General features: G+C 50.8%; 1 protein-coding gene and 1 non-coding gene across 2 annotated transcripts; both read left to right on the top strand.

Moving 5' to 3' along the window:
• The first annotated feature begins 4,391 nt into the window (after positions 1-4,391).
• On the top strand, positions 4,392-4,451 carry LOC112627235. The gene has a single exon (XR_003120086.1). It is a non-coding gene; the product is annotated as a U7 small nuclear RNA (small nuclear RNA).
• A 9,292-nt stretch (positions 4,452-13,743) lies between these two features.
• SHROOM1 (shroom family member 1) lies at positions 13,744-22,450 on the top strand. Its single transcript, XM_025388174.1, has 8 exons — positions 13,744-14,379; positions 18,741-19,757; positions 19,847-19,902; positions 20,099-20,305; positions 20,494-21,063; positions 21,149-21,290; positions 21,391-21,663; positions 21,785-22,450. Exons 1-8 carry the CDS (start codon positions 13,810-13,812, stop codon positions 22,115-22,117), a joined length of 3,168 nt encoding a protein of 1,055 aa, XP_025243959.1. The 5' UTR covers positions 13,744-13,809; the 3' UTR covers positions 22,118-22,450.
• The last annotated feature ends 666 nt before the right edge of the window (positions 22,451-23,116 follow it).

The following is a 23,116-nucleotide window of genomic DNA, read 5'->3' as shown; positions in this document are numbered from 1 at the left end:
ACATGAAGCTGAGAACTACCATATAAATTCAAATGTGGTGTCAGGATTGGGACATGCCTTGACCTGATAGGTTCTGAGGATAATGTAAATACTTTCATTACTATATGATCAAATCAGATTAGAATTGGTTAACAGGTAGCACTAGGCTATATATACTTTTGAACAGACTCCTTTTGTATTGCTGCTAAACATTCTTTTTTTTTTTTTTTTTTGAGATGGAGTTTCATCCTTGGGCATCCAGGCTGGAGTGCAATGGTGCAATCTCAGCTCACTGCAACCTCCGCCACCTTGGTTCAAGCTATTCTCCTGCCTCACCCTCCTGAGTAGCTGAGATTACAGGAGCCCGTCACCACACTCGCCTAAGTTTTGAATTTTTAGTAGAGATGGGGTTTCACCATGTTGGGCAGGCTGGTCTTGGACTCCTGACCTCAGGTGACCCTCTCACCTTGGCCTGCTAAAGTGCTGGGATTACAGATGTGAGCCACAGCGCCCGGCCAAGATTCTTAATTTTAATGATTAGTAGACTAATTTACATACAATGGTAATTTTTAAAAAGTCATGTGATCTTCAGGCACATGAACATCTGAACATGTGGCCCACAAATAAACCTGAGATCACGTGGCTTGCAAGATATCTTTAGGTCTATGAGCAGAAGGTGCTCTGAATTAGTAATTTAGTACAAGAGTACTTGAGCTTGCTTTCTGCATTTGTAGACACATGCTTAAAACATCAGAGTGGTTAGAACCCTTAGAAGCCATCTCTTGCTTTGTATGTAAAGACCTTGAGCAATAATGGGCCAATGTCAGGCCAGGTGTGGTGGCTCACGCCTATAATTCCACTGCTTGGAGTTGGGTGGATTGCTTGAGGCCAGGAGTTCGAGACCAGCCTGGTCAATATGGCAAAATCCCGTCTCTGCTAAAAATATAAAAATTAGCCAGGTGTGGTAGCACATGCCTGTAATCTTGGCTTCTTGGGAGGCTGAGGCACGAGAATCACTTGAACCCAGGAGGCAGAGGTTGTAGTGAGCTGAGATCGTGCCACTGCACTCCAGCCTGGGGGCAGACTCTGTCACTAAAAAAAATAAGAAAATAAAGAATAGGCCAGTGTCAATGACAACTCTTAAGTGTGTGTGTATATATATACATGAATACATATATATACACACACACACACAAAGAGAGGAAAACATACCATAAAGTTCACCGTTTTAAAGTGTAAATTCAGGCCGGGCATGGTAGTTCATACCTGTAATCCCAGCACTTTGGGAGGCTGAGGCGGGCAGATCACCTGAAGTCAGGAGTTTGAGACCAGCCTGGCCAACATGGTGAAACCTCATCTCTACTAAAAATACAAAAGTTAGCCAGATGTGGTAGGCGCCTATAATCCCAGCTACTTGGGAGGATGAGGCAAGAGAATTGCTTGAACCTGAGAGGCATTTTCAGCGAGCTGAGATCGCATCACTGCACTCCAGCCTGGGCAACAATAGTGAAACTCCATCTAAAAAAAAAAAAATGTAGGCCTGGCACAGTGGCTTACCCCTGTAATCCCAGCGCTTTGGGAGACTGGGGTGGGCAGATCATGAGGTCTGGAGCTCAAGACCATCCTGACCAACATGGTGAAACCCCATCTCTACTAAAAATACAAAAAAATTAACTGGGCGTGGTAGCAGGCGCCTGTAATCCCAGCTACTCAGGAGACTGAGGGAGGAAAATCGCTTGAACTCGGGAGGCAGAGGTTGCAGTAAGCCGAGAACGTGCCACTGCACTCCAGCCTGGGCAACAGGGCGAGACTCTGTCTCAAACAAACAAACAAAAAATATATGTATATATAAATTCAGTTATCTTTAGTATAGTCACAAGATTTAAATTTTTTTTTTTTCTGAGACGGAGTCTCGCTCTGTCGTCCAGGCTGGAATGCAGTGGCGCGATCTCGGCTCACTGCAAGCTCCGCCTCCCGGGTTCACATCATTCTCCTGTCTCAGCCTCCCGAGTAGCTCGGACTGCAGGCGCCCGCCACCACGCCCGGCTAATTTTTTGTATTTTCACTAGAGATGGGGTTTCACCGAGTTAGCCAGGATGGTCTCGATCTCATCGTGATCCGCCCGCCTCAGCCTCCCAAAGCGCTGGGATTACAGGCGTGAGCCACCGCTCCCGGCCAAAAAAATTTTTTTTTTAAATAGAGACAGCATCTCATTATGTTGCCAGGCTGGTCTCAAACCCCTGTGCTCAAGCAGTCTTCATGCCTCAGCCTCCCAAAGTGCTGGGATTTCAGGCTTGAGCCACCAGCCTAGTCATAAGATTTTATAATTATCTCACTATCTAGAGATGGGGTCTAGAGATGAACATTTCTGTCATCACCCAAAGAGGCCTCGTACTATTTAATAGTCACTTCTCATCCCTTCTTTCTCTGTGGATTTGCCCATTCTGGACATTTCATATACATGGAATAATACGTGGGGTTTTTGTCTGGTTTCTTTCACTTAGCATAATGTTCTCGAGGTCCACATGTTGCAGTACATGTCAGCACTTCATTTCTTTTTATGGCTGAATAATATTCCATTGTATGGATATAACAGATTTTGTTTATTCATTAATCTGTTGGTGGCCATTTAGGTTGTTTCCACTTTTTGGCTATTATGAATAATGCTGATATAAACATACATACAGGTTTTGACATGAACTTATGTTTTCATTTCTCTTGGGTATAGACCCAAGAGTGGAATTGCTGGGTCATATGGTAACTTACTGTTTAATCATTTGGTGAACTGAGAAGCAGTTTTCCAAGTCAGTTGTATCATTTTACATTCCCAGCAGCAGTGCGTGAGGGTTCCTTCATATCCTCCTTAATACTTACTATCTGACTTTTTTTCTTATAGCCATTCTAGTGGGTATGAAGTGGTACCTAATTGTGCTTTTGAGTTGAATTTGAGGTTGAGCACCTTTTTACTGCTTATTGGCTATTTGTAGATCTTCTTGCGGGAAATTCAAATTCTCCCTGTTCAAATTCGTAGTCTAGTTTTTAAAATCGAATTGTTTGTCTTTTTATTTGTTGCATTGTAAGCTGTTAAGCATACTAAGGTAAATCTAATTTGGGGAAAGCATTCACTATTTCAGGAAGACCGGAGAGTTGCAGTTTGGCATCATCATTATTATTATTATCATTATTGACATGGAGTTTCCCTCTTGTTGCCCAGAATGGAGTACAATGGCAAGATCTTGACTCACCATAACCTCTACCTCCCGGGTTCAAGTGATTCTTCTGCCTCAGCCTCCCAGCTAGCTGGGATTACAGGCATGTGCCACCACACCTGGCTAATTTTGTATTTTTAGTAGAGACGAGGTTTTTCCATGTTGGTCAGGCTGGTCTCAAACTCCCGACCTCAGATGATCTGCCTGCCTTGGCTTCCCAAAGTTCTGGGATTACAGGCATGAGCCACTCTGCCCAGTCTATTTTTAATCCTTTTCAGGCATTTTTTGAAAAGAACCCTTGTTCACAGAATAACTGTAAACCAGGACCCAGGACCTACCACCATCACTAATAAAGGTTATTAATCTAATCCTAAGAACCAAGAAAGAGGATCCAGGCCAGGCACGGTGGGTCATGCCTGTAATCCCAGCACTTTGGGAGGCTGAGGTGGGTGGATCACCTGAGGTCAGTAGTTCAAGACCAACCTGGCCAACATGGTGAAAATCCGTCTCCACTAAAAATACTAAAATTAGCCTGGCGTGGTGGTGCATGCCTGTAATCTCTGCTACTCAGGAAGCTGAGGTGAGAGAATCACTTGAACCCAGGAAGCAGAGGTTGCAGTGAGCTGGGATCGCACTACTGCACTCCAACCTGGGCGACAAGAGTGAAACTCTGCCTCAAAAAAAAAAAAAAAAAAAAAAAACGGGATCCAAATGAACTCTCTTGAAAGTTCTTGCTTCCATTCATGGCAGCACCTCCCTAGACCTCTCATTGCTGTGCTCAAGTGAGTGACCAAAGCAATCTGCTCTGAAAAGAAAGCAGCCTCTTAGGGTATGACAAGTCACATCTTTTTGTCAAAACCACTAAGAGGAGAGAGTGATATAGGAAGTGTGGCGACCTGAAGGAAATGACTGGCCCAGGGACTAATGTTTCTTTAAAAGTTGGTTCAAGGAGGGTGAATCACTTGAGGTCAGGAGTTCGGGACCAACATGGTGAAACCCTGTCTCTATCAAAAGTACAAAAAATTAGCCGGGCATGGTGACTCATGCCTGTAATCCCAGCTACTTGGAAGGCTGAGGCAGGAGAATCACTTGAATCCAGGAGGCAGAGGTGGCAGTGAGCCGAGATCGCACCACTGCACTCCAGCCTGGGCAACAGGGTGAGACTCCGTCTCAAAAAAAAAAAAAAAAAAAAAAGTTAGTTCCCAGTGTTACAGCTCTTAGAATTTGTCTGGTAGGCTTTCTGGTTTTTGCCAGAAAACCTCAAAAAAGTTAAACAAAAAAGTTAGTTCCCCAAGTGAGGGCTGACAATGAGTCTGCCCAAGGACAGAGCCATCAGGGCCTGACTGATGCCAGGGCAGAGAGGGGTTGTCAGCAATGGCTCTAGGTGGAAGGAGTACTGCTGATTTCCTTTCTGGCACCTAGGACATGTGTTCACTGCCTCTCACCTTAAGTATGGGCCAATTGGTACAAGAACACTCAATAATTGCTTGCTAATTAAATAAGTCCTTTTATTCAATTTAATCACTTCCCTAGGAGGGCCATTTGGTGCCTTAAATGCTCTTTGCATGGACTCTCCCACTCCCATACCTCGCACCAACACACATATGGGGCCTGGAGGCCAAGGCCATTCTTGGCATGTTGCTATCAACTGTGAACTCACAGAATAGAGGAATAACACAGCTGTTCACATGAAGTCAGGTCTCCCACATGCATTTATTCAACAGACTCTGAGATTACTTCTGAGCCTGGTACTGCCAGGCATAGTCCTTTCCTTCAAAGCACTCACTATAGGTCTACTGAGGGAGACAGACAACTAAATGACCACATACTCTACAATGTAGTATTATGTAGGGCCGGGAACAATGAACTCTACCTGGGGATATCAAAGAAGGCTTCACTGATGAGGTGATGATACTTGGCTCAGGGGTCATGTAACTCAGCATCATTATGGGTCCTTATAAGGGACATTTGCTAGTAGGGAAAGGAAGAAAAAAGGAAACTTCAGGACACACCCAGTCCCCTGTTGGGGCAACAATGGGATGGAAGCCTGTGTCTCCTCCCTGGCCTGACTTCAGCTTAGTCTTTTTGCCTATGCTGTTGAGCAAAGAAAGGGTAGAATCAAGGTCAACCCTCCTAAGTACAGGAAGAGGAAAAAGCAACCAATCTCCACATTTTCTTGCCTTTGTTTTGTTTATCGAGGGAAATCTTGTTCTCATTTTTATGGCAAATGTTTATGACTTTGAACCAGGAACTTGCCTGCCTTGTATTTCTCTTGCACTGCTTTATCCTGTTTCCTGAGTTGCTAGCTTTGAGATTGCATAAGCGTTGTTAGAGGATTTCCAGCAACATCAAAGGGCAGAGAGACTGCCTCCCCTGAACCCTGGGGCAACTATGGAAATCTCTCTTGCCCTCTTTGCTAGTAGTTGCTTTTCCCAGGGAAAGGGCAGCTCTCAACACCCAAATCTGGCTGAATTTTCCTCTTGCCTGGCAGTGTGAAAAAGGTGTCTTGGCTCCACATTAGAAACTTCTTCGTTTCAAACAATAGCAAGCAGCTCTGCCTGACTCATTCAAAAAAGGAATGTATTGGGAGGAGACCTAGTGGTTCACAGAATTGACTAGAAGGCTGGAGAACCAGGCTGTGAAAATAAACAAGAACTAAAGAAGGCTGTGCAGCAAGAGCAGGGGACAGGCCGGGATTGCTACTGTCCTTGCGCCCCCTGACTCGCGATCATTTCTTACCTGTCCCGGTGTCTCTCTTTTATTCATATAAGAGTCCCAGCCTCTGGAAGAGGCATCAAATTGATTAAGTCCAGGTCTCAGGCCTGTACGATGACTGGGCTGGCTTTCCAAGCAGGAAGGCGAGTTCTGTCTCCCCAAGACTTACACAATATGAAGAAAGTGTTCACTACGGCCCTGTTTGCCAGAATGGTGAGTAAAGCTTAGGAGAGAAGCTACCAGCAGCATGAGCAACACCTATGGGAGATGCCAGGTGGATAAACCAGTCCTTAGAGAGAAAATCGGGCCTAGGGTTTAGTTGAGATTGTGTTTCTCAGGAGAAACCCAAGTGAGTAATAATGATAACTAACACCACTTATTGGTGGCCTACAGTGAGCCTGGCACTACTCTATGTGATCAAATCTCCTTTAATCTTTATCTGGCAGGTATGTAGTATCCCTTTTCACACATGAGGAAATGGAGGTTCAGGAAGGTGGGAACATCTCCAGGTTCATACAGCTACTGGTATTCAAACTGAAGTCACCATACTTTGGAACTCACACTCTTTCCTACTTCACTGGTTTTCTATATCTGGGATATACCAAATTGAAGAACACCTTTCTCTCCCTGTTTCATTTTGAGAAATCAAGGGTGGGCAATGAGCCTGTCTATAAATCCATCTCTGCCACTCCCAGGCAGTTGCTGTCAGTTGCCCTTTGCCCCATAATTCATTTGGTGTCATCCAGTTAACAGACACGTTCCCATTTGATCTTGCTAGGTGATTTGCTAGGAAAGTCAAAAGTAACTTGCTATGTTGTTTTTTGTTTTGTTTTTTTAACTTTTCTTGCTGCTTCCCTTGAAGTAGAAAAAGCTGCTAACTAGGACCTAAGGACCCTGCCAGGGGTAAATGTGACCATAAACACAGTGCCCAGACTGTGATGAATGCTGGGCATAACCCCAGGGTTTTAGAACAAAGTGTCCTCTGTGTGAGTAACTGACCAGATACGCCCAGTTGAAATCAGGAATGTTTTCTAGGTGAGTGTTTAGGGCATGAATTCTCAGTCTCCTGAGCCACCAGCCAAAATTCATCCACATGCACATAGCATGCTGTGACCTAATTCCGTACTGAGTCCATCACGCAGCTTCTGTGTGCAGCCTGGGGCCCAGAGCTTGCCAATTGGATTTTTCCCATTGAATATTCTGGGTGACTCCTCAGCAAGCAGAAATCTGGGAGGCTTAGTGCAAACAGAATCACAGTTTTAGGAGAGGGGCTTTTTAGAGACCATCTCATCCCATTTTATGATCTGGACACAAGAGAGACAGTCTGGCCATTCCTGGGCCTGAGGAGGCTGTTGCCTTCTCTGAGCAATGCTTTTGGGGTCGAGTTCAGAGCCTGAGATAGTTTCTTTTCTTGAAAACCAAAATGAATCTTAGGGGACTAGAAGAGTAAAGTGGAAAAGCTTATTTGCCCACACTTATCTGTCCAGGGTCCCACTGAAGTTGGCAGAGAAGAAGCAGCCTGTATCCATCTTTTTCATGAATCCTCTTTTGTCCAAGGATGTGTGAGTAATATCTGAATGAAGGAAGGCCACGAGGATGGAATGGTTTCAGGCCTGGGGCTGGGGGCCAGGCTGGAGGAGAAAAGTTAAGTTATTCTGACCAAAGCAAACAAAGGCTGGGTATCACCCAATGTCTGCAGGGAAAAGGTGATATGTGTGTACTTAATGGGAAAGTGACAGCCCAGCACTCCTTTCCAGGAACTGCTGATCTGAAAGGGAATCTGGTTCAATCCCTGGAACAGTCAGCCCTCACCCACCCTCATCAAGAGGCCCTGCCGGTCAGGAGTCCCACCGGGGAAGGCAAGCTTCATTCTCCCTGCACTTTCTTCTTGTGCACTTTCTACTTTCCTATAAAGCCCTATCTTTAGACAACTGTGGTGAATTCAGTGCATAATTAAAAAGCAAACAAACTTGCCCCAGAAGAACATTTATAGTTAAGGTAGACATTTGTGTATAAGCAATAATTCATGTTTTGTTGAATTTCTAAAAATAAACATGATTTTGTTGAAAGATTTCTGACCTCTAATGTACTTTAACCAGTACATTACCGTCTCTGAATTACTGAGACAGCTATGTAGCTGCTGCCTAAAAGAAAGATACATTTGGGCCGGGTGTAGTGGCTCACACCTATAATCCCAGCACTTTGGGAGGCCGAGGTGGGCAGATCATGAAGTCAGGAGATTGAAACTATCCTGGCTAACACGGTGAAACCCCATCTCTACTAAAAACACAAAAAATAAGCCAGGTGTGGTGGCAGGTGCCTGTAGTCCCAGCTACTCGGGAGGCTGAGGCAGGAGAATGGTGTGAACCTGGGAGGCGGAGCTTGCAGTGAGCCAAGATGGCGCCACTGCACTCCAGCCTGGGCAACAGAGCCAGACTCCATCTCAAAAAAAAAAAGATACATCTGTACAGATCCACTGTTATCACACACAAAATCAAAAGACACAAACTTGGAAGAATATTTGCCACACATACGAAAAAACTGTTAATCGCCTTAATATATAAGGAGGTCAATTTTTTTTTTTTTTTTTGAGACAGGGTCTCACTCTGTCACTCAGGCTGGAATGCAGTGGCACAATTATGTCTAACTGCAGCCTCAACCTCCTGGGCTCAGGGGATCCTCTGCCTCAGCTCCCTGGAGTAGCTAGAACTACATGCATGTGCCACCATGCCCAACTAATTTTTATATCTTTTGTAGAGACAGGCTGGTCTCCAACTCCTGGGCTCAAGCAATCTGCCCACCTTGGCCTCCCAAAATGCTACTAGGATTACAGGCATGAGCCACTGTGCCCAGCCCTAAAGAAGTTTTACAAATCATTAAGACAAATAATCTAATAGAAAAATGAGCAAAGAAAATTGGTAGATCCGAGATCACATACAAATGGCTTTAAAATACACAAAATGGTGTGTAGTCTCATTTACAATATATGCAGTATAAATTAAGACAGATATTTTTACCTTTCAGATTTCAGAGATCCAAAAGTTGGATAATGCACTAGGCGTGGTGGCATGTGCCTGCAGCAGTGGGCTGCTTGCAGGGGACAGGCCCAGGAGCTGCTGGCCACAACACTCATTCTGCAGAAGGGAAACTTGAGTCCCCAGAGGGCAGAGGTTGGTCCCACCAAGACTGGTGGGCAAAGGGGATCACCCCAAGTCTTGGTGGCACTGGGAACACTTACACACTCTGACCTGGACTAAGGCTGCCAGGATGGTCCATTGCTCTTTAAAAGCTAAAAAGGCCAGGCACAGTGGTGTGCACCTGTAGTCCCAGCTACTGGGGAGGCGGAGGCAGGAGAGTCACTTCAGCCTGGGAGTTCAAATCCAGCCTGAGCAATACAGCAAGACCCTGTCTAAAAAAAGAGTTTGATAATGAACTGTGTTAGTGAGTGTATTAGTGCGATCTCACACTGCTGGAAATAAATACCTGATACTGGGTAATTAATAAAGAAAAGAGGTTTAATTGGCTCATGGTTCTGCAGGCTGTACAGAAAACACAGGTTTCCACTTCTGAGGAGGCCTCAGGAAACTTACAATCATGGTGGAAGGCAAAGGGGAAGCAGGTACCTTTTACATGGCCAGAGCAGAAGCAAGAGAGGGGAGGGGTGGGTGCCACACACTTTTAAATGACCAGATCTCACTCACTATCATGACCAACAGGGATAGTGCTAAACCATTTATAATGAAACTGCCCCCATGATCCAATTGCCTCCCACTAGGACCCACCTTCAATATTGAGGATTACAACCGAACATGAGATTTGGGTGGGGACATAGATCTAAACCATCTCAGTGCACTTGCATACATTTTTTATGGGAATGTAATTTGGTATAGCCTTTTTAAGTGATTTGACAATATCAATCAAAATAGAAAATTCATGTACCCTGTTACAGTTGTCTATTACCATGTAACAAACTACCCCCAAACTTAGTAGTTTGCACTTTTATAATTATTGTGCTCATGGTTTTGAGGGTCAGAAATTCAGGAAAAGCTAGGCTGAGGAATTCTTCTCTGATCAGTATGGTGTCAGTGGGAGTGGCTGACACTGCAGGATTTACTTCTAAGATGGCTTGGTTACTTGCCTGTCCGATGCCTAAGTGCTCCTTGGCCTCTCTTTCCCCTCTCCACGTGCTATCTCATACTCTTGGCTTCTCCATATGGCTTGTATTTCTCATAGCTTAATGGTCTCAGAGTAGTTGCACTACCAAGAGGCAGGAAGTGGAAGCTACCAGGCCAGTTAAAGGCTATGTCCAGAACTAGCCCAGCATACCTTCTGTTGGTCATACATTCTATTGGTCAAAGCAGTTATTGTCACCCCTAAGCTCACATCCAAGAGGATGGAGAAATAGACCTCACCTCTTCTGGGTAGAGTAGTGGCAAAGTCACATTGTAGAAAAGCTTGGGAGGTGGAAAATTTTTTCGTGATTATCTTTGTAAAGTACAATCTACTAATTACACTTTAACCCACCAATTCATCTTTTAGAAATGTATCCTGTAAGTGGACTTACAAATGTGAACAAAAATAAATGAACAAGGGTATTCATTACTAAAATAGTAATAGCAAAAGGCTGGATTAACCTAAATGTCCAAGAATAGGGTTATTTAACCCAATTTATTTGTGCCCATGCAGTAGATAGCTGTGTGCCTGTCTTAAAAAAAAAAAAAAAAAAAAAACACCTATGAACTGACTTTGAATAAACTCTAAGATATACTTTCAAATGAAAAAAATAAAGGTGAAGTTCGGGCATGGTGGCTCATGCCTGTAATCCCAGCACTTTGGGAAGCCGAGGAGGGTGGATCACCTGAGGTCAGGGGTTCAGACCAGCCTGGTCAGGCAACACAGTGAAACCCCATCTCTACTAAAAATACAAAAATTAGCCAGGTGTGGCAACACACCCCTGTAATTCCAGCTACTTGGAAGGCTGAGACATGAGAATCACTTGATCCCAGGAAGCGGAAGTTGCAGTGAGCTGAGATCGTGTTATTGCACTCCAGCCTGGGTGACAGAGTGAGACTCTTACTTAAAAAAAAAAAAAAAAAATTTTTGTTTTGGTAGAGACTGTGTCTCACTGTGTTGCCCAGTCTGGTCCTGAATTCCTGGCCTCAAGTGATCTTCCCACCTCAGCTTCCCAAAGTGCTGGGATTACAGGTGTGAGCCATTACACCCAGCTCCATCTCTATTAAAAAAAAAAAAAAAAAAAAGGTACAAACAGAAAGAAATGTTTCTATAAGTAATTTACAATAAACCCCTGGAAATCATACATGAAACTAAGCCCTCATATGTGTTGGACTGTTGGGGACACACAGAGATGGGGAAGTCCTGATTGGAGTCTCGCTGCTGCTACCATCTCATCTTTCCTGCTCACTTCCTAGTTCTGCTCAATCTGAAGTCCAGATCCTGCTCTCCTAGGAAGGCTGCATTGGCATCCACAACATACAGTTCTTTACACTGGTCATGTTCACGTGACAGCATGGCCTTTGGAACCCGACATTAGGGGGTTAAGTTTTGCCTCTACTGCTTATTAGCTACCTGACCTTGACAAAGTAATGTCTCTAAGTCCCAGCTTTCTCACTTGTAAAGTGGGGTTATACTGATACCTACTTCTCAGGAGTAAGAGGGTTAAAAAGATACATAGAGCACTTAGCACAGTGCTTAGCACTAAAGAAGTGGTCTTTAGTATTCTACTCATCATCACATCACATTAACCATATCCAACAAAGAGAGTGGGCATCAAAGCAAGGGACTTGTGAGGTGGGCAGTTGCTTTGGTGTCATCAGTTCAGATTACAAGTGCCAAACTGTGGAGTGGAGGCCTACCACCTCCTCACCTATCAGCTACTTGATATAGGGCCGGGCCAGGAACAGCAAGGTCTGTGGCTCTAATCCCAGCTAAACACAGCCATCTAAGGGTCTCTTCAAAAGAACTCTCCCAGGCCTGAGAAAGTATTGAGATACTGAAGGGTGCAGACATCTTTCTTTATGTATTGGAAAAAGATGTGCATGTTTCCACCTTCTCCATGCACACTAGCCCCCCAACCACTATCACTAAGGGAGACTCCAGCTTTGTGGCAGTTTCTTCCCCCTTCTCCTCTCCAAGAGTCTCTGTGCTTTTGTAATAATGAGATAGGAAGTGTCAGTGCCCTCCAGCCAAAGACCACCACAAGCACACCTGTAGTTGAACAAGTTGGGTTCACTGCTTGTTTGAAGTGAGGGAGGATGCATAGCATGGGAAACCATGTGACCATCTCAGGAAGAGAGCATTAGAAAGGACTTATAGGATCTGGGTTTGTGTTAGTGGTTTTCAAGAGGGTTAAAGAAGCAGAACTTTCCTTTGTGCTGGATGCTGTCAGGAAGCAAGAGTAATTCTGTGATTGGGTATATTAATAAATCTTATCTAGAAAGAGGAACGATTAGAGTGAGGCTAAAGCTGCAATTGGTAAAGAAACAGCAGGTACTCACATTAACTAGGACAGCAGGCACTCACATTAGGTCATTTTTGTGACTTGGACAATGTTCATGCTTTTTCTGTGTTAGATATGATTAGAGTGCTGTTGTTTTTGTCTTGATCCACCATAGTTAAAGAATGGCCCTATCTCATGTTGATGTCCTGTGAAATGGCTTATGTCCAATGGGACGACACTAAGGCCTTGCTGTGAATGTCAGGTCAAATTCTGGCAACACCAAGGTCCAGCTGGGGCTTTCAGATATTAGGGACTACTTTTCTCTTTCTCAGAACAGAAGAGGCTAAGAGAGACATGGGTAAGCAGGATTTCAGTTTTCTGGGGACTTAGGTGGAGAGTTGCTTAGTGTGTGCAAGAGGTGAGGGGTAGGTGGGTGGAGTGGGCTAATAAGAATCGCTCTGGACTGTGTCCCCACGGTCCCCAGCAGAGAGTTGCTATAGTCTGTGCAAGAGGTGAGGGGTAGGTGGGTGGAGTGGGTTAATAGTATTGTTCTGGACACTGTGTCCCCATAGTTTTCAAGAAATATAAGTATGTAGGCTGAGGCAGGGAAAATTGCTTGACCCCGGGAGGTGGAGGTTTCAGTGAGCTGAGATTGGGCCACTGCACTCCAGCCTGGGCGACAGAGGGAGACTCTGTCTCAAAAAAACAAAACACACAACAAAAGTCTTTCAAAGCCAAAAGGTTCTGAGGCACTGTCTTAAAGCCTAGAGCTCCAGCTGAAGCTGATGCCTGAGTCCCAATGGTGTTGAAGAAGGAGCAGGGCCCAGAGGGCACCACTCTCAGAAGTCGGGCTCAGGTGTCTCCTGCCTCCAACCCCCAGAAGACCCAAGAGTTCCTCAGGCTCCCAGTGTCCCTAGGAAGTGGCAACCTTGACTCTTGGCCAGAGTTCAGAGTCCTGGTTATTAACACCAATAAACCTTTATTTGCCAAGGATACTACCATGGGAGGACACAGCCTCTGAGCCCAGCCCTGCTGATCCTGTGGAAGGGGGAGGGCAGTGGAGGACGAAGGCAGAGACCTGAGAGCCGGAGAGGCTCAGCAAAGGGCCCCCAGCCCCTCTAAGAACGGAGCATTTCTTGGCAGAGTGGTATTCATAGGACAGAGTTTGGAAAGTAGGAGCAGGGGGGAGCCTGAGGACACAGCAAGGAGAGCTCAGTGGCAGGTGCAGGCAGAGTTCTTTGGAAAATGGAGATCCTGGAAGGTGAGGGCCTCGAGCGCCAGAGTCCAGCCTTAGTGGGTATGCATATGTCCAGCTCCCTAAGGACCCACTCAGGACAGCTAAGGTGCACACAAGTACAGGGCCTTCCCCGTGCTCCGCCCCCCACCCCCAACCCTGGTAGCAGGCTGGAGGGCCCCGACCATGCGGGGTAGTGGGAGAAATGGAAAGAAATGGGACAGGAACAGGAACACAAGAGTCCATGGTGGGAGTCAAAGAGCTGGAAGCGTTTTGGAAATGGGGGTCTGGGGGAAGAGTTGATCAAGGGGCGAGTTACTCAGCAGGTGGGAGGCACGAGGCCCTGGCAGCTCTGTTTTCTTGGCTGGGCTCGGAGAGGAAAGCGGGTAGCAGTCAGACAACTGAGGGCCCGCCCCGGACCTCCCTACCGAGGGAGGTGTCAGGCCCCCAGGGACCCGGCCCCCTCAGCATCACGGGCGCTGAGGATGCGCTGGAGGCCGGTGGGCGGTCGCGGTAGTCGCCCTCCCAACCCCTCGCTCAGGTTTCTCCGGCCTAGGGCAAGAGGCCACCCCGCGCGGGAACGCACTGTCCACTTCTCAGGCCTGGAACTGGGCCGGCCCGCGGACGCTACCGAGAGGCGGCGGCTCCCGCCCCCTCGGCCGGACGTGGCGCCTCCCCTCCAGCCGCAGCCGGAGCCTGGAGGTGGGGTCGGAGTCGGAGCCCGGGGCTCTGATGTCACCGAGCGGCCGCGAGTGCCCAGGAGCTCGTCTCGGCTGGAGCCTCAGGTACGCGGCGGGGGCGGGGGCGGGGGAGCGGGGAGTGGGCGGCGGGACCCGCTTCCCTGGGGAGGCCAGCAGGGCTGCGGGCGGACCAGTTGAGGAGCGGGTGGCAAGGCGGTGGTCGCGAGGCATCCCGGGCGTCTTCGGTCGGGACGTGTCAGGCTCGGCGCGCGTCCGGTTGCTCGCGTGGAGTCGGACCCCAGCGCGCCTCTCCCAGCTGCAGAGCTGTGGGGCGGAGACGCTGGCGGCGTGGATCAGGGGCGCCGCCGGGGGTGCCGCGTAAGCCTGCGGGGTCGCGGCATGTGGCTCCAGCGTGCAGCGCGGTCTTCCTCCGCCACCCTCCGCTCCTGCCCTTTGTCGCCAAGCATCTGGAGAAGCCGAGTCCTTCCCTCCCAGGCTCGCGCTGTGCTCTGCGCGCGATCCTTCCCCAACGGTAAACCCAACGAGAAAGGCCGAGAACTGCGCGGGGCTGCGGCCATCGGCTGTCGCGCAGCTCCGCGTGTCTCTGCTGCCCCCTGCGGCCGCGAGGGCCTGCGCGTCTCTCCCTGCCGTGCCTAGGCTCCCAGAGCTTGAACCCCAGGTAACAGGGTCTGTCCACGTCCGCGGCCGCCTCTCCCCGCTTGTCGCCAGCTTCCTGCATTTCCTGTGCATGGCACGGAGCTCGGGTCTCCGGAGACTCTGCATCTGGGGTGCAGCGACCGATGAGCCTGTAAACCAGCCGCACACTCGGAGCGCGGATACTGCGTGGGGTGCGCTGTCAGCGCTAACAGGCTGGAGAATAGGGGGACACTGGGAACAGGGAGAGCCGGTGAACTTCCCAGAACGTCCGCCTAGCCAGACCTAGCCGCGGGTACTGGGGTTTGAGACGTGGTCCAGGACCCAGGAACTCAGTCTGAGAGGGAGACAGCGCCTACACAGTGAGCCCAGTACTGAGGGGAGGACCCGTCAGGAGGGGCGACCTGGACAGCCCCTCCATAGAGAAGTCAGATGTGAGGTGGCCTTGAGGGAGGTATGATCCAAATCCTGATCATTCGTTGTATTTAAGGCTGTCCGTTCTCCTGTGCCTCCTCGGTCGCCTTACCTGGATCTGTTCCCATTGCCTTGGTGTGATTTTATCCACCAGAAACTGTCTTCAGCTATTTCCCCAGTAACCTCTAACTAAAAAACTGGGTCTTGCCTGGTCCACCCTCCCCTGCTGAACTCCAGAGCTACATCCCAACTGCTGCCAGACTTGTCACAGACACCATTAAGCCCAGACTGAAGGAGCACTGCCCCCCTTGACCATTCCCCAGCCCCAGCTCCTCCTTTCAGAATGGTGCCTTCACCTGCCAGACCCTAGCTTTGAAGGCCAAACTCATCTTTGTCTCCTCTTCCTCTCTGACTCCTTCATTCAGGTGATAAGTATACATCAAATACCCACCCCAATTCCCCCTCCCAGGACTCCAATCTGGTGGCTTTCTAGCGGGGAGTCCATGCTGCTCCTCTGCTCTGGAGAGGCTTGGCAAAATGCCTGCAGAGCTTCTTCCCTGGACTCCCTTTCAACAGCAGGCACAGGCTTGGCAGCCCAGCCCATGGTGCCACTGCCACTGAGGTGGGGACCCCTAAGATAGGGCTACCCCCAGCCACAGGGGCTGGCTGGACTGCAAGAGGCAAATGCCTTGTGGTTTTGTGCCAAGCCCCCCACCCCCACCCCCCAAAACACACCAAAGCAGCTGGGCCCTCTCAGCATGATAGGTTCTGCAAAGGACACACTGTGAGCAGCCTGCATGAACATCAACCTAATAGGACCACCGATGCAAAAGCATCTTCAGCAAGTTGGAGTCAATAAGGAAACAGATGTGTAGACACATTTTTATCACCCATTCAAGCTGTTTTTATTTGCTGAATTCAGAATCCTTTAACACAGTAACTCACAAATAAGATAGATTTTCATCGATTTTCAAGACCTCTTTTTTCAAGACCTGCAGGAAGCCAAAATGGGCACGATGGGTGGCATAAGCTAGTGCTCCCAAGCTGAACTCAGAAAGAGTAGGAGGAGAAAGGGCTAATAATGTCTGAGCAGTCGGGTGGGCTTCCTAGATGAGGTGACTGTCCTCCCAGGAGCTGCTACTCAGAGTAGTTTCTCGTCCTCCTAAAGTTTAGAGTGGAAATACTTTGCAAAAGAGGTCCCCAACCCTAAGTGTGAGGGCTAACTTCCTGGGCTTAGTAGGCATATACAGATGCCCCCAGGTGGGTGACATCAAGATGTTCTGGTCCTAGGTCTGCTGAGATCCTCTCCTGGGAATGTTGTAGGTACTGCCTTTCCCTTTTAGGAAACACCATATCCTCCTACTACTAGCCCCTGTACTTGCCCTAACCAGCAATCTGTAACATCCTGGGCCTCAGGGATGTGGGTGGAGGGTGACTCTGAGCTCCAAATAGTGTCTAGGAGGCTCAGATAAGCCTGCTTTTTGGTCCTCAGCCTAGCCACAAATCACCCTACTCTGCATTCCCTACCAAGCAGCTCAGAGAACGCAGGCCAGCCCCCCAAAGTCTCCATAGTTCATAGGGAGCCCCAAGCCTCAACATTGCCCTTTCCCAAGCCTCAAAATTGCTCTTACCCTGACCCAGGCACACCCACTCAACTCTTACCCTTGATCCCCATCCCAGGACCAGAAGGGATCGATTTCTGGTCAGACCTGCCCCAAGCTGTGCTTGCCTGCTCTGTTTGTACCTCATATTGCATGAGGAACCTGGCCAGTGTCTATGGTGGCAAGTGCTTCACCCATTCTGTCCTCTTCCCCAGAAAAGACTAATAGGGAGGGAAGAAGGGTGTGCAGAAGCTAAGGAGCTCTCTTCTTTCTCCACCAAGGCTACCCCTATATCTAGTCCCTGCAAATCTGTTATTTCCCTTGACATTCAGCAAATATTTGGGGTTTTGTTTTGTTTTGTATTGAGACGGAGTCTCACTCTGTTGCCAGGCTGGAGTGCAGTGGTGTGATCTTGGCTCACTACAACCTCCGCCTCCCAGGTTCAAGCAATTCTCCTGCCTCAGCCTCCCAAGTAGCTGGGACTACAGGCATGCACAACCACGCCCAGCTAATTTTTGGTATTTTTAGTAGAGACGGGGTTTCACCATGTTGGCCAGGATGGTCTTGATCTCTTAACCTAGTGATCCACTCACCTCGGCCTCTCAAAGTGCTGGGATTACAAGTGTGAGCCACCGCACCCAGCCCAAATATTTGTTTAACATTGACTATATGCCAGGGACTCTGCTGGGCACTGAGAGTGCAGCAATGAAGAAGAGCAGGGCCTGTCCTCAGTAAGCTCCGGTGGGAATGGGAGGAGGGAATCAGAAGCAAGCCAACAGGGACAGTGTGGGGTGATGGGGGCAGCTTAGCACACTGCAGGGGTCCCAAAAGGTGAGGAGACCTCTAAGCTGAGTCCTACAGGAGAAGCAAGAATAGAAGCAGGGCAGAGATGGGGGTCGGCCCATCATTCATAAACAAAAGGCAGAGTCTGAGAAGTAGGGACCAAATTATTTTGGAATCTGCCAATAGTGTGTGGGGAGGTAGGGGTGACTTTCCCGTAGTGGAGTGTGGGCTTCCTTGGAGGATTCAGGCTATTGCCAGGGCAGGAGGGATGGTAAACTGCCTTTCAGGAGGCTTGCTTCTAGGAAATTGATTCTGGCTGCAGTGAGCGTGGACGCAGGCCTGGATTCCAGGCAGGTTTCTGCCACTTCCCAGCTGTGTGGCCCTGGACAAATCATTTCCCCCCTCAAAACCTCATTGTCCTCGTCTGTAAAATGCAGACAGCAGTTGTGATGATCAAAATAAATATTTATATAAAGCACCTGGAACATAACAGGCACAGAGGGAGGGATGAAGGCTGTGAAGCCGCCTCTGCCCCTTGCCCTGGCTCTTCCCCCACCCCTTCTTTCTTAGCTCCCCTGAGGTCTCAAGAGTGTTCTTGACCATTGTTTATCAGGGAAAGATCACATAAAGAAGCCAACAGAGCGGCCAGGAAGCAGCCTGGGTGGAACAGGGTTGGGGAGGAAAGGAACATGGGTACCTTCTCAGCATTCCAGGAGGTCTCAGGGTAAAGGCTGCTTGTGGGCAAGGGGAGCCCGGCAGGGAATGAGCTGGTCCCAATTCCTTCCCCTGAGTTGGGCCCCCAACCTTCAGAGGTGCTCCCTGGGACTGGTCCTACTTCTTCTGCCACCTCTGATCCCAAGGTGACTCTGCCAAAAACTGGGGGACGCCAGCGTTTGTGACGGTGTGACCAGGGAGGGGAAGTGTAAGTGTCTGGCCGTCCGTGGTGGCAGGGCCAGCAGGCTGTCCCAGCCCTCACCCAGTGCTCCTCACCCAGCACCACATCTGTTTTCCCAGGACCTACGCAGCCAGCCAGCCTCAGCACTCATCTGCGGAGCCATGGAGGCGCTGGGTCCTGGGGGCAACCGCGCCTCTCCGGCCTCGTCCACTAGCGGCCTGGACCTGCGGCATCTGTCCATGCGCGGGGACTCGGCCTACAGCTCTTTCTCCGCAGCCTCCAGCGGCCCCGAGCCGCGCACGCCATCGCCGGGGACAGATCTCCTTCCTTACCTAGACTGGGACTACGTGCGCGTGGTTTGTGGCGGCCTGGGCCCCGCCCCGCCGGACGCTGCCCTTTCTACATCCCCTCGGGCCCGGCCCGCGGTCGCCGCCCACAGTGGGCCGCAGCCACCAGAGGTCCCGGGGACCCTGGGGCCACTGAACAGGCAGGCCACCCCGCTGCTGTACGCGCTGGCTGCGGAGGCGAAGGCCGCGACGCGGGATGCCGAGCCGCCCAGCCCGCCGGCCTCGAGGGCTGCCTACCGCCAGCGGCTGCAGGGCGCGCAGCGGCGAGTGCTACGGGCGACGTCGTTCCAGCGCAAGGAGCTCCGCATGAGCCTGCCTGCCCGCCTGCGACCCACTGTCCCAGCGCGACCCCCGGCGACTCACCCGCGCTCGGCCTCGCTCAGCCACCCGGACGGGGAGGGGGAGCCGGCGCGGTCCCGGGCTCCAGCGCCAGGAACTGCCGGCCGGGGTCCCCTAGCCAACCAGCAGCGGAAGTGGTGCTTCTCGGAGCCAGGAAAGCTGGATAGTGTGGGTCGGGGTGGTGGGCCGGCGGGGGAATGCCTGGGTGAGGCCTGCTGCAGCTCTGGCCTCCCGGGACCTGAGCCCTTGGAGTTCCAGCATCCAGCGCTGGCTAAGTTTGATCACCAGGTCGGATGGCTGCCAGAGACGCAGCCCCAAGGCTCGACAGACCCAGACTCCGGGTCCTTGAAGCTTGGTGATACCTACGGGCCCGCCAGTCGGAGTCGGAGCGCTTCGGGCGAAGTTTTGGGTTCCTGGGGAGGATCAGAAGGGACCATACCCATTGTCCAGGTATGGAAGTAAGGAAATGCAGGATGGTAGGGGAACCATCTGGGAAACAAAACTTGAGCCACATTTCAGTCCACTGTTCACCCTTCCAGGCTGTTCCCCAAGGAGCAGAAACCCCCAGACCATTGTTTCAGACCAAATTTTCCAGGTGAGAGACACAGACCACTCTGGACCAAGTTGGGGGGAGGCAGCTTGCATAGCTTTTGCCCAAAAAACGAAAGGGCTTCCTACCTAACCTCAGTCTGAGCCTTCTGGTTCTTTTGCAAACACCCTACTATCTCCCTGGTGCAACACCGAGAGCTTCCTTCCTTTCACTGTGGTAACTGCGGGGTCCCTGCCTCCAGGTTCTTGCCTCAGAAGGAGGCTGCGGTGGTGTATCCTGCAGAGGTACCCCAGAGCAGCCCTGCTGATGGTGAGCAGAGGGTCTCAGAGACCTGCATTGTGCATGCCCGGCTTCCCTCCCTTCCTGATGAAGTGTTCCTAGAAGAGGCCCCACTGGTCAGAATGAGATCACCACCAGACCCCCATGCCTTCCAGGGGCCCCCAGCCAGGTAATTCCCTCTGGCTTCCAAGCATCATGAGGCACCCCCCTGACACATCTACAAAACGCTAGAGGGGTATGCTCTCCTAGCTGGAGCCTGGGAGTCCAGGTGATGGGGGCAGGGACAGATGGCCCTTGGAGGACACCATTTGTTTGTGGCTGGAGCTTTTTCTGATTCAGTGTCTTTTCTGCTTCCAGTGTCCATGCCTCTGACCAGCAGTATGGAACTGGCTTAGGCCAAAGAACTGGCCAGGCTGCAGTCCCTCCAGAGTACCCGCTCCATGAGTATCCAGGAACTGCAGGGGCAGATGACTGCTGGCAGGGGGTGAATGGTTCTGTAGGTATTTCCAGGCCCACAAGCCACACCCCCACTGGGACTGCAAATGATAACATCTCAACTGTTGACCCCACTGGACTGACCACCAATCCCCCTACAGCTGCAGAGAGTGACCTCCTCAAACCTCTCCCAGTTGATGCCTTGGGACTTTCAGGCAATGATACTCCAGGTCCCCCTCACAAAACTGCCCTGGATAGGAGCACTGGCCAGCCTGGTTCCAGGCCCCCATGGCCCAGTCAGTGCCTCGGGGAACTGGTTCAGGAGCTGGCCAGATTAGATCCCTCTCTACTTGACCCTCTTGCTTCCCAGCCCAGCCCAGAGCCACCCCTGGGCCTGCTGGATGGGCTGATTCCTTTAGCAGAGGTCCGGGCTGCAATGCCGCCTGCCTGTGGGGAGGCTGGAGAGGAGGCTGCCAGTACTTTTGAGCCAGGGTGAGTGAGGGGTACCAGGGATTCTGGACCCTGAGCCCCTGAAGTCGGGGACAGGAAACCCAGGGAGCTCTGGCTTTGTTCCCAGGTCCTATCAGTTCAGCTTCACCCAGCTCCTGCCAGCTCCTCAGGAGGAGACAAGGCTTGAAAACCCTGCCACCCACCCTGTGCCTGACCAGCCATGTGGCCAGGGGCTCCTTGCACCAAACAACAGCATCCAGGGCAAGAAAGTGAGTGGAGAGGGGCTGGTGGAGGCTGGGGGTGGGTAGAAGCCCAGAGCCTGGACAGAGAAGTCGTGAGCCTGGCCCCAGCCTTGAGCCTTCCCTGCAGGTGGAGCTGGCCGCCCTCCTCCAAAAGATGCTTCAGGACCTTCACACGGAGCAGGAGCGGCTGCAGGGGGAGGCCCAAGCGTGGGCCAGGCGCCAAGCGGCTCTGGAGGCTGCAGTGCGCCAGGCCTGTGCCCCTCGGGAGCTGGAGCGGTTCAGCCGGTTCATGGCCGACCTAGAGCGCGTGCTTGGCCTCCTGCTGCTGCTGGGCAGTCGCCTGGCGCGCGTGCGCCGCGCCCTGGCCCGGGCGGCCTCAGCCAGCGACCCTGATGAGCAGGTAAAAGGGATTCAGGTTGCAAGGGAGTAGGACAGTGAGGGGCCTGCTGTCTCCAGCTGGAACCATTCCGGGAGCGGCGGCGCCCTCGCCTGGCTCACGGCTCCTCTTCCTACGGCTCCAGGCCTCCCTGCTGCAGCGCCTCCGGCTACTGCAGCGGCAGGAGGAGGACGCCAAGGAGCTGAAGGACCACGTGGCGCGGCGCGAGCGGGCGGTGCGGGAGGTGCTGGTGCGAGCTCTGCCGGTGGAGGAGCTGCGCGCCTATTGCGCCCTGCTGGCCGGCAAGGCCGCCGTCCTGGCCCAGCAGCGCAGCCTGGACGAGCGCATCCGCCTCCTTCAGGACCAACTGGACGCCATCAGGGACGACCTTGGTCATCATCCCCCGTCTCCCAGCCCAGCCCGGCCCCTGGGGACCTGTCCTCCAGTTCAGCCGCCCTTCCCTCTTCTCCTTACCTAGGTATAGGTGGAGAGGGTGGGGAGCACCGCCCCTACCTCTCACCCACATAAGTGAGGTGATGCTGATTTATTCTCTGCTTTTCCCTTGAGGGATTGGGGAGGACCCAGGCCAGGCCTCTCTAAGATACTCCTCCAAAGTGTTCTCATGTGGCCTCGCCCAGGTCTTACGGCTTATTTGGTAATTAATTTATGGATCTTAAAAACTGCAGTGTTCCCCCATTTTGTGATGAGAGTGTGGGGCTGGCAGGGGTTGGTTGGAGGGAGGAGAGAAGATAGAGGAGCACTTAAGGTGCAAAACAGCCTATTTTTTCTTCAATAAAAATTGTTAAGAGAAGTGTGTGTGTCACCTTCAGCACAGCTGTGAGAGGAGTGAGAGGGGTCTTGTTTACAGTCACCAGCCCTGGCTGACTAGAGCAGAATAGGGATTTGCTGGCGGAATATCAGTCAACCCTGCCAATGTCTAGTTAGCCTGAAGAACCTGGCTTGAAAACAGGAGGGACCAGGGGAATACTGGGTTTTCAGCTCCACTGTCACCAATATTTCCTAACTGTTCCAGTGACTGTGTCACAGCCACAAAGGCCTAGGTCTGATTGGCTGAGTCCGGATTCCGTAGCTGGTTTCTAGCCAACATCCCAGCTTCAGTAGTGAAAGTAGGAGTCCTGTCTCCTTTCAGGACTCAAGCTACTGAAATGGGCTCAGATGCTCTGCTGCCTAAATGCCCTGACAAATATTCAGTATACTTGAACATCCGGGACGAATGTTCCGGCTACTGCAGCGGCAGGAGGAGGACGCCAAGGAGCTGAAGGACCACGAGGCGCGGCGCCAAGACCCAGAAAGCACTGTCTTCTTCCAGTTATGTTATCAACACTGTTTATCCTCCTCTCTTTCAGAGACCCCACTGGGTTAGCCAGTCCTGAGGCAGGCAGTCAAGGGTGGGAGCTGAAGGTGAGGGGTGGGAGACCTCAAGATCTTCCATGCTGGGACTAAGGACCTGGAGACA

This window comes from Theropithecus gelada, chromosome 6, assembly GCF_003255815.1.
Source record: "Theropithecus gelada isolate Dixy chromosome 6, Tgel_1.0, whole genome shotgun sequence".
NCBI classification, from domain to species: Eukaryota; Metazoa; Chordata; class Mammalia; order Primates; family Cercopithecidae; genus Theropithecus; species Theropithecus gelada.
This window is presented reverse-complemented; position numbering and strand designations above follow the sequence as displayed.